Source organism: Zingiber officinale, unplaced genomic scaffold, assembly GCF_018446385.1.
Source record: "Zingiber officinale cultivar Zhangliang unplaced genomic scaffold, Zo_v1.1 ctg130, whole genome shotgun sequence".
NCBI lineage: Eukaryota > Viridiplantae > Streptophyta > Magnoliopsida > Zingiberales > Zingiberaceae > Zingiber > Zingiber officinale.
Window position 1 is genome coordinate 262224 of NW_024589826.1, and position 12016 is coordinate 274239.

The 12016-nt window shown below is 39.0% G+C and overlaps 1 protein-coding gene across 1 annotated transcript; it reads right to left on the minus strand.

Annotated features, from left to right (window-relative positions):
* Positions 1-9332: 9332 nt before the first annotated feature.
* On the minus strand, positions 9333-11727 carry LOC122036023 (probable phytol kinase 2, chloroplastic). The gene is made up of 6 exons (XM_042595192.1): positions 11399-11727; positions 10398-10465; positions 10193-10324; positions 9944-10059; positions 9758-9872; positions 9333-9683 (listed from the first exon to the last, which is right to left on the minus strand). The coding sequence occupies exons 1-6, from the start codon at positions 11705-11707 to the stop codon at positions 9506-9508; spliced, it is 918 nt and encodes a 305-aa protein (XP_042451126.1). The 5' UTR covers positions 11708-11727; the 3' UTR covers positions 9333-9505.
* Between the last annotated feature and the right edge of the window lie 289 nt (positions 11728-12016).

Here is a 12016-nt window from a genome sequence, read left to right on the forward strand (position 1 = left end):
GAAGTTTCGTCCCATGTCGCCTTTAAGTTCTTGTGCTTTTTCCAGGTCGGTCTTTTGTCATTGATCTTGTCCTTGTCCTTGCTCTTCAATTTTGGATAGCTATCTTTGACATATCATTATTCATTGCAGTGGTAGCATCTTACCTTTCTTTTCCTTTTTTTTTACCCTGCACTTGATTAAACTTATTAGTTCTAAAAAAACTTTTGAACTTTCTTACCATGAATGCTACTTCGTAATCGTCAAGGGACGTTTCGGACTTTGGTTCATCAATTTTTGTCTTTAAGACAATGTTTTGAATCGTCTTTGTCTTTAGATTTACATTTCTAGATTTGTGAATTTTAAATGTCGAAAATAATTCTTCTAAATCCAAGTCCTTAGACCACTTACCTCCAAGTCCTTAGAGATAAAATACACATCTACTAAGAAAGACCATTCAGGAGTCCTAGGAAATGTGTTAAGCATGTACCTTAGTGATTCTCGATTGGTTACGTTTTCTCCGAGATTCGTGAGTCTGGTGATGAGTTCCTTGATTCTTGAGTGGAGATGTATGATGGTTTCTCCCTCTTTTAACCGGAGGTTGTAGATTTGGTTCCGAAGCAGGTCCTGTCTCGCGAGTTTGGATTCAGACGTACCTTCGTGTAGCTTCGGCAACTTCTCCCAAAGTTCCTTTGCTAATTCGTAGGCGACGATTCTGTTGACTTCTTGTAGTGGCAGCACGCTCAGCAGATGGAATTCGGCTCGTCCATTTGCTACGAAGTCTACTTGCTCCTTCTTAGTCTATTGATATTCTTCTTTGTCCTTCGGTGCTACAAAATCATATTTCAATATTAGTAATAAATCAAAGCCCGTTTTGAAGAATACCTCCATCTTTCTTTTCCAAATCGCAAACTCCCCCTCGAACTTAGGCGGATAGAGATGCTCGATCCGGCCTTCTCTTGTGTTTCAACCGGCGGTTAGTCCTTCTGAAACGACCTCGCTTTGATACTACTTGTTGGTCCCTTGCGACCGACAAGAGGGGATGAATTGCTTGAAAAATAAAACAAACACTTTCTCGACTTATAGCTTGATTAAAATAACACTTGTACAAAAGGAATTAACAAACTAATTAAAAGAGAGTGGCACAGAGAGGTTTACTTGATTTGTAATCAGGGGATTGCTAATCCAAGACGTTGAAAGCTCACTATAAATCTCCTTCAGGTGGAGAAGCCTCTTACAGCAGTTAAAGCACTCAATTACAAGACTAAACAGAAGAAGAATCATTTACAAGTGTTTTGTCTAGCTACTGGGATCAGGGTTGTATTTATAGTACTGATTGGGGTGCCTAGAAGGGTTTCGAGCGTCCAGGCGTGGATAAAACTTTATCCACGTCGCAACATATCGCAACAGCTGGTGAGTTGATAAAGTTTCTGGTTTAGGCGCCTAACCAGGTTCAGGTGCCCAGATTGGGCTGAACCAGCCCTCGACCATGGCGTACACACGGGCCGCCCTGGGTGCCCCAGGTGATCCGGACGCTCGGACCAAAGTCAACTTCCAATTGACTTTTTGTTCGAGTCTTCTGCATCGATTTCGCTCGCTTGTGTGATTTCGGCCATCCGGAATAGGGCTCACCCGAATCCATTTTTCCTCCTTATCGAGCAACCTTCCGCTTTGGCTGTAAAATACGATACCCAAATAATAATTAAATAATAAGGTTATTTGACAAATAATCTTATGAGAATTTTTAGGAATTTTTAGAAATTTTTCTAGAATTAATCGGAGCTCGTACGACAGATTTAGAGGGGATGCATATTTGGCTTGGGAAAAAGTCTGTTTGGATTACCCTTAAGTGGGAGTTAATTGGAATTATTAATATAAAGTTTTATTGTTTAAACCGAAGATAGCTTATTAAGCCCTAGGTATAGTTCCTGATCCCTTTTGATTTCCCGATTCCCTTTGCGCCGAACTCGACATCCACCCGCAAGCTCTCACGCGACGCCGCCGCCCTCTGTGCCTTCGTCGAAACCGTCCTCCCCAACCCACCGTCGGCCTCTCCTCCCTCCCTCTCACACTCGCCCACGCCAGCGGCGTTGTGCGCTGTGCCAACGCCGCCTCCCCGTCGGCCAACAACAACCCCCACCGCCGGCCTCTTTTCTCTCCCGAGCCACAGCCGAGCCTCTTCCTTCCCTCGCTCGAGCACCACCACAGCGGCCACCGATCTCTTCTCCTCCTCACGCAAGCACCCCCAGTCGCTGAATCTTCTCTCCAGGCCGAGCCCTAATTGATCCGGCAGGTATGAATCCTTCTGTAGGTATGGATGGGTACTTCCTTCGGTAGTTTTTCATAGGGATTCGGATGCTATTCTTAGTTCCCCTCGAGAGTTTGCTTAATTTTCTATTTTGTTGTGGGAGATGGTATCGGGTTTCGGTGATTGCATTGCCTTCATGTAGTAGTTTTGGATTTACTGGAATGGATTTGGGAGTTGGATAGCCTGTTTTAGTTCTTGCACTACCTTTTGAATGTGGTTCCAATGATGAGGAGTTTCGGATGGAGAGATTTGGGTGCAATAGAGCTTTGTTTTTATTTTCTGACCGGGATGTGATGTAGTGGACAGATTTAATAGGTTGTAGTGAGGTTCAAATTGTTTCATGTCCTTGCTCTTGTGATAGTATTGGGTCCGGACAGATTTAAAGTGGTTTATTTTAATGGATTTTCATTGTGTTTTTTTTTCTTTGGAGATTATGAGGTGTTGATTGGATTTCAGTGTTTCAAACAGAACCGGTATTTTTGGTTTGGTTGTTTGGTGCGTCTATTTCGTGATAGGCTGAGGGTTGTTTTAGGAATGGATTGTTTTTAATTTGGTGTAAGGTTAGGTTGATTAGGTCTAGATTCTAATCTAATCGATTGGTGGAACGATTAAGGTTTAACAAAGTTAACTCTAGTTAATCAATGGATTGGATTTTAGTCGGAGATTTGTTTTAGTTAATTAACTTAAGTAATTAGTTAAATCTGTATATTATGCATTACAGGACTTTGATTCGAGTCGGCCGTCTCGACGAAAGATTTCTGGATTGGATCTTCTATTGAGGCGGGTACTTCTTGCTTTGTTTTCTTTTAGTACTTTGACCTTAGTGCATGAATTATTTTGGATAAGGACTGTTTACCTTGACTCCACTCTTATTTTTCCTACGCTTGATACTTCCACGCAATCTTTGAGAAATTCGCTTCTATATCCATACAGTCTCTTGTTGTTGTCCATGATCAGTAGCAGATACTAGATATCATGTTTGTATGCTTTGATTGTTGTTTATTATGTACTATAATGAGCATGCTGGCTTCATGTAGCATACCTATTTCTGCTTATGTAGATATGATAACTGTTGCATTGTATGCATCATGTCATTGCATGCATGCCGCATCCTCGGCCACTCGAGAGAGTGGTAGCTGGAGTTGATGCCGCTTGTCCTGTCGTGCCGCACTCGGCCACTGGTAGCTGGAGTTGCGAGCAGCAGGGACCCCCTTCGCTGTGTAGCTAGTTAGCTACTCAGCACCTGTCCATCCGGTCACTCGTGGGAGTGGCGGCCTTTGGGTGGTATAGTTGTCATTGATCCGGCCTCTCGACCATACAGGGGTCATGGTGCAGAGCGGTGGGCGGGGTGACCATCCGTTCATACGCTGTTATTATGCATGCTTTGGCTGCTGCTGTTTACGTATGTTATTATTGTTTACTTATGCTGATGTGGTATATTTTTGCTGTCGTTGCTTCTTGCTGTTGTTCACTTATGCTGATATGTTGTCTTATGTTGAGATATGCTCTCATTGTAGGCGAATAGACCTTGGTGTATTTATTGGAAATGTTTATATGTCTGACACATTACCTCTATAGTTACGAGCAGTATTGTAGCAGATTAGTACCATTCTTGACTTTCTATATCTAGCCTAGGATATGGTTCCAGGTATGAGCATTGATTATGACTTCATTTTGTATATGCTACTTCCCTTATGAGACTGTATTCCTTTTGGGTATTCTTTATTGGTTGATTATGTTCATGCACTATCTTTCCTTACCCGCTGAGTTCCAATACTCACCACCCCGTAAAAATGGTTTTCTTTCGCCAGGTAGCAGTAGATGATTCATGGATGCTAGGAGAGTCTCACCTGCCAGTCCCACGACACACTCGAGGATAACTTCTTTTTCTGGTTTTGGTTGCTAACGCAATTTATGTTTTGGTTTTGTGAACTTGGTATTGTATGCTTCGATATGGATTTTGGAGTCTAGTCTGGTGGTTGTAGGTATTTTTGTTAGTACCATTATTAGTTTTACGTTCGTATTATTTTGTGTCTTCTGCTGTGCATGTTTCCAGTCGTGTGGGTTATAGATGGTGGTTATGTGTTATTTCATTTTGTCCAGCCGGGTAGGCTGAGTATATTAAACTGCGTGTTATGTTGTTTCTATTTGTGCATATATTCCAGCCGAGTGTGGTTGATGTATATTTTGTATGTAGTAATGTTTCATATTGTCCGCCGTACAGGGGAGGTGCTGCCGAAATTTCTTCGGACAGGGACTCCTCTGGGGCGTGACATTGGCTTCTCGTTCCTCGGAAACACCGCGCTCTTCCTTCTCATCCATCAACGTACTCTTCCGCAGCGCCTCGTCCCTCGGACGCACTGAGCCCATCAACTCTCTTCCATGTCGTCCTTCTCGCTAGATTCGTCTTTTGCTCGACTTCCTGTGCTCCTAAGTTCCTATACACTTAGACACAGGACATTAAAACATAACAAGATCTAACTTGATTTGGTTGATCACATTAAAACTACCATGGGGTACATACAGATTCATCCACCCACAACTTTCAACACATGTGTGTCAACTTCATAAATCTATAGATAGTCTTCGGCAAGCATCTCGTGCATGGTTTCATCATCTATCTACCAGGATTAATACTCAGGGATTTTATGGCTCAAAAACTAACTCTTCCCAATTTTACAAATGTAATGAAGAATTTTCAATATTTGTTCTTATTTATGTGGATGATATCTTAATAATTGGTAGTGATCAAAATTTTATTACTACTTTACTTCATCTTTTTCGTTAAGAGTTTCCTATTCGGGATCTTGGCAATACTCGGTTTTTCCCTGGCGTAGAGTTTCTCTAACATTCTAAAGATTGTGTTATCTCTCCGAGCAAAAATATTACTGGACTTCTACAACGAGTAAAACTAGATGGTGCACGCCCTATCTCCACACCAATCATTGAAGGTGGTTTCACTGCACCTTCATCCTCCTCTTCAATGGTTGACCCCCAGATCTACCAAGCATTGTTGGTGTGCTACAATATATTACCAATACACGACCCGATGTTGTTTTCTCTGTCAATCGTGCTTGTCAATTTATGCATGCTCCTACTGAATACCATTGGAAAGGTGTTAAGAGAATTCTTCGATATCTCAAAGGCACATTCTACATGGTCTCATTTCAGGTCTTGCGGATTTCTAAAATTACAAGGAGTCCAAATATGCTCTTCATTGTTATTTTCAGCATTCCTAGTAGTGGACCAGAGGTTTTGAAAAACTTAAATCTTTCTTTCTTTTTTTTTCTTTTTATTTGTTATTGGATCTGATATCACCCCATATCAGGCCTAACAATAGAAAAAAAAGATTTAGATTTTTAAAAACCTCTGGTCCACCACTCGGAATGCCAAAAATAACAATGGAGAACATATTTGGGCTTCTTGCAATTTTAGAAATTCACAGGACCTAAAATAGCTGCAATATGAGATCTTTAGGTCGATCAGTGGGTTTCGGTCAAAACCCACTGATGGATATAGAGTACTCTGATTGCACCCATTTTAATTCATGTGGATTTCTGATGTTGCAAGAAGTTCAAATATGTTATCTGTTATTTATTTCAACTTCTAAAAGATGTTAAAATATAATAAAAAAATCAGCAAAACAATCCCTAAACATTTTATGTTTTTCAAAACCTCTAGTCCACTACTAGGAATGTCAAAAATAACAATAGAGAGCATATTTGAACTCCTGATCGATCTAGAGATCTCAAATCAGTCATTTCAGGTCTTGTGGATTTCTAAAATTGCAAGAAGTCCAAATATACTCTTTATTGTTATTTTCGGCATTCCTAATGGTAGACCAGAGGTTTTGAAAAAAATCTTTTTTTTTTCTTTTTTTCCCTTTTTTTTTGTTATTGGGCCTAATATGAAGAGATATTAGGCCCACCTGATATCTCTTCATATCAGGCCTAACAACAGAAAAAAAAAAGAGAGATTTAAGTTTTTCAAAACCTCTGGTCCACCACTAGGAATGCCGAAAATAACAATGGAGAGCATATTTGGACTCCTTGTAATTTAGAAATTCACAGGACCTGAAATGACTGCAATTTGAGATCTCTAGGTCGATTAGTAGGTTTCCGTCAAAACCTACTAATGGACTTAGAGAGCTTCGATTGTACCCATTTCATTTTCTGTAGATTTTTGATGTTGCAAGGAGTTTAAATATGGTATCTATTATTTATTTCAACTTCTAAAAGATGTTAAAATATAATAAGAAAGAATAAGCAAAACAATCCTCATATGTTTTTGATTTTTCAAAACCTCTGGTTCACCACTAGGAATACCGAAAATAATAATGGAGAGCATATTTGAACTCCTTGCAACATCAAAAATCCACAGAAATTGAAATGGGTATAATCGGAGCTCTCTAGGTCCATTAGTGGGTTTTGACCGAAACCCACTGATGAAACTAGAGACCTCAGATTGTAGTCATTTCATATCCTGTGGATTTCTTAAATTGCAAGGAGTCCAAATATGCTCTCCATTGTTATTTTCGACATTCTTAGTGGTAGACCAGAGGTTTTTGAAAAACCTAAATCTCTTTTTTTTTTTTTCTTTTTTCTTTGTTATTGGGTCTGATATCTCCCCATATCAGGCCTAACAACAGAAGAAAAAAAAAGAAAAAAAAGAGAGAGATTTAAGTTTTTTAAAACTTCTGGTCCACCACTAGGAATGCCAAAAATAACAATAGATAGCATATTTGGACTCCTTGTAATTTTAGAAATCCACAGGACTTGAAATGACTGCAATATAAGGTCTCTAAGTTGATTAGTGGGTTTCGGTCAAAACCCATTGATAGACCTAAAGAGCTCTGATTGCACCTATTTCAGTTCTTGTGGATTTCTAATGTTGCAAGGAGTTCAAATATGCTATCTATTATTTATTTCAACTTCTAAAAGATGTTAAAATATAATAAAAAAGAATCAGCAAAATAATCCCCATACGTTGGGCCTTATATGATTCATATCATGCCCACGCATGATGATTTTTTTCCAATTCATCATTATTACAATTTTACACCTCCATAGAAGCTGAAATAAATAATGGATCAGTCTCTGTTGATTTATGGGATTGCAAAGAATTCAAATATGTCATCTATTGATTATTTCAACTTCTCCAAATGTATTCTAGCTAATATTATCAAAAAATCAACTAAACTCTAAACGTTATGGGTCTATAATTTATATATCAGACCTATGTTATGTATGCATGCATGGAAAAAAAAAAAAGAGGAAAGAGAAGAGCAGAGAGGAAAAACTAGATTGGTTGCATGCATAGGAGACAGTAAATAGAAGAGAGAGTGAGAAATGATAGTGAAAAGAAAAAATTCAGATTTGTCAAAAAGATAAAATAGGAAATGCACTTAAAAAGGTGTATTCTTTGGTAAATACCAAAGTAGCGTACGTCTTTTGGTAAATTTAGATCTCTACATGCACCCTTTGGTAAATTGCCAAAGAAAGTGACACTGTGACAGGACAATAGTTCATACTTCGTATTGTATTCCCATTATTTATTTGTAGTCCCAAATTTTATATATATATATATATATATATATATATATAACTGAACATCCAGTGTATCTATCGCCATTCATTTGTCTGATATAGTTTAAAAATTAAAATTATCAACGAAATTCACAATACATTGTGAGAGGAGAAGTAGAGATTGCATCAATTCTTATTCTCTTATTTGTGCTCTCTCTTGTGGCCAGCCCTCTCCCCTTTCCTTTCCCCTTGCTCTCTTTTGTTCCTTGGTGGTGGTTGTGGCCGAAACTTAGAGAAGGAGGAGGAGCTTTTGGGTGTTCATCTTGGAGGTTCGTCGCCCACACGACGTCCAAGAGGAGACGAAGAATACGGCAGAAGATCAAGAGGTCATTGCATACAAAGAAAGGTATAACTAGTAATTATTTTTCGCATCATGCTAGTTTTTCTTTGTATGAATTCCAAACACAATAGACATATGATTCTAGAGTTTCGAATTTGTGATTCGAGTTTATGTTTTTTTTTGTTTTTCGAATTTGTGATTCGATTGTTCTTTTTGGTTAAACCTAGAGTTATATAAGGAAATTAAATATTAAATTTCTTTAAAAGGCTTTGTCTAGGCGGTGGTGGATCATCCCATACCCAAGAAGGACTAGTGCCTCGTCATGCATTCCTGGAAACTAATTTTGAAAATTAATATTTAATTGAATTTATAACATAGGTGGATTTGGATCAATAATGTTAAGCATCGTTTGCGATCCAAATCTAAACCATTTAGAACAGATAAGTTAAATTTGAAATCAATAATGTTAAGTTCCGTTTGTGATTCCTAATTTAATTTCTAAAGAACACAATAGGTTGTTTAGGAAAGGTTCGACACTGGTACAAAATTTTTGTACAGTGGAACCGGTACGATCTTCCTAGGACCAACCAACAATTGGTATCAGAGCTAGGATTTGCCTCTGTGTGTTTGATTTTCAGTTTAATTATGCACATGTCATACATAATTTAGGCAGGATAATAGTAGGATGTGCTAACTCTGTGGTTGCAGGCTCCAACTATTATGTCTTACAGATATTGTGTGTGATTGGACCCTTAGACATGTCAAGGGCATTTTATTGCGGGTGCATGATTGTAATATTAAATACAGCAGGAGATGTATTAGTTATTAGGATTTTACATTTTTGTTTCGATCTAGATTATATGTACATTCCTTTGTGGAATATAGGATCGATATATGTAAAATTCTATTTTTGTCGCAGATTATATCCTTACAAGGCGTGATACTATTGGAGGATCAGAAGTGCAGCGGAAAAAGGAAGCTCGATGGACCCGACGGCATAAACCCTAGGGCTAGCAGCACTCGAAGAACAGTGATGAAAAATATCATAATAGTTGGAAAATAATTTTCATATTTATTGCTTTTATTTACTGTTATGTGTGTGATGTGTACTTATTAGGTTAAAATTTCTCACCTTAAATAATTAAGTACGCAATTGAACTGAACAGAACAGAACAAAACAGACTAAAGGATTTTGACTTTGATTTATGAATAAATTTGATTCTACTCTCAAATTCATCTGTAACACCAGAAAACCCAATAAAGTCCATTGAACTCACACTAGAAAGAAAAAACTCTTTGTTATTCCCATATGCATATAAGGTAGGTTCTCAACAGGTGCAACCGTCCAATGCAACGTCAGAAAACAAGGCCGCCTATTAACAACGATGCCACTGGGACAGTTAAATTGTCATCCAATTCTGTACTAATGGGTAGTGATTCCACAACTGAGGCAGCCAAAGACACGATGAAGAAGCGTATGATCATTCCCCAATTTTCTTCCATGAATCCAAAGGCGTGGAAGTAATGCATGTACCTAGTTTGATGATAAACAAAAGTTTAGATTATGAACCACCTCAGTTTACATAACAGGAATGCAGGTGAACTTACCAGACTGATGATAAAAACCCTGACAAGACCATCGCAATGCTACCTGCGAAGGATTTATTAGGGTTGTAAGGAAGTTTTGTCCCACCGAGTCGTCGCCCTATGATATCAGCCACACCTGAGGACAAAGAACAAGTTTGGACTTTAGCTGAATATCAAATGTTACTTTCAGCATTTAAGTTAGCATACCATCTCCGGCACACAAGTTGCAGATTGAAGCAATTGCGATAGGAGATGTTCGCCAAAAGATTGCAGTGGAACAAGTTATAGTGCATGCGTAGAACAACGGTCCTTTCAAAAGTTCCCTGAAACAAATTGAACATTTTGAGGAGATTAATGGAAAGGAAGAAGAGAAATTGACGATAAGAAGTGAACAAATTTTAAGCATGAAGAATTATCAACAATTTTCAGTCATAAGCAATGTTGTCTTAAAGTCACCTGTAGTCTCCGTGTCTGCTCATTGACTTGACTGTGGCATCATTTTTCAAAAATCCAAGTCCAAGGAGAAGCATCCTAATGATGTTAATTCCTGGTGCCAAAGCCGCAAGAAATGGCGCCCAACGTCCTGAGCTATAGTGAGCAGCAGTAGGTGAATCATATGTGTAAATGCTATATTAGCATCTACTGTTCAAACTCTACTAACCTGAACAAAGGCCAGAAGAGCATGAAAACCAATCCTACTGTTATATGGACAAGCTTCCTGCTTAGTTTCTAAAACAAACAAACAAGCAAAAAATCATGTTTGATATCCATTTAGAGGTGAGCATGACACATTTATGCTAAAGCATGTTGTTTTGCCAAAACAGGCTGAGTAGGATTGAAATTCTTATGAGAAGGCAGAATGAGACCCCATTAGCACTGTAGAACAACAAAGGAATATCCAAAGGCATATGCTCTGATATTGATGGAAAAAATTTCAGGACTAAAACAACAAAAAGCAGATCTTTAGACATCCACCTATATGCTTATATCTCCAGAAGCATGAAGAACGACTGGTAGTCTGGTACAAGTGGAAAAGAAATCCAGGGGCTTCGAAACATAGATTATTCTACAGAACCTGATTTGAAGATCTAGAGTACTAAAACTAACTACATAAAACAGAAATTTGTATGAGGCACAAACTATTAAAGCAGAAGAAGAAATTATACAAATTGTGGTACGAGGAAACTCAGACTATATATCCAACTACCCATATTAATGAGCTTGGTTTAAATGCTTATAGAGATAAACAGAGAATTTCAGGAAAATTTACGCTATGAGATCACCACAGAAGTTCTGCAGATGAGGATCATTTCTATAACAAGAGCTACCATCTAAACGTATTGATACTGCTGGATAAAGGTGACTTGAGAATCTATGAACTGTGAAATTGATGAGAGGTTGTTTATGCTTCCTGTACTTTAGGAACCAACAAGATCTCAGCGATGGAGACATCCTAAATTACATACGACTTATTGCAAATTTGGCCGTCCAATACTACAAAGAAGCAACACTGAAACCTAAGAAAAGTAATAACCCTAGGTCGTGACCTGGAATCCCCAATTTAAATTAGGGATTAGGGATTAGGGATAGAGAATTCCACCAGCTCCGAGCATGAAAGGTTGCATCAAAATTCCATAGCCAAAAAACTGCAAGAGACCTAACCTGCTCAAAGACGCCTCTTTTAGCCAGCTCCCCCCAGAACCGGAGGAGCCCGAGCGCAACAAAACTCGTCACGGCAGAAGCTCCCAAGTCGTGCAGAATCGAACTATCGAGCGACACGGGGGCTGCCATAGTCGCCGTGATGCGGCGGAAGGAGGAGCTGGAGGAAGAGAGGAGTCCCGGAGGCAGAAAAGCCTGGGAAAACCCAGGATATGAGGTGGAGAGGAATGATAAGGCGCGGCGACCGTCCAAGCGAGCTGCTGACCTCGGAGGAGCAAGCGCCGGAATGGTCGCGGTAACTTGGGCGACCATCCTTCCCGGTGAATAGACTTTAGCAGATATAAACCAACAAATTAAATGGATGAATAGTAGATGATATTATAACGGTATCATTGCGGAATCGGTTCTTTGTAACGGTTATAAAGTATGCGGGATCATTTCGAGTTCAGATACTTTATCCCAAGATTCCCGTATCTCCATGTCCTCTCGTTGATCAGACGGATTAGATCACATCTCAAAGATGCAGTGCATATCACGAGATTGTAATGATTGTCTGATCGACAAAGGGACAAGGGCACATGGGAATCTCAGTACAGAGGATCTGAACTCGATCATTTCATA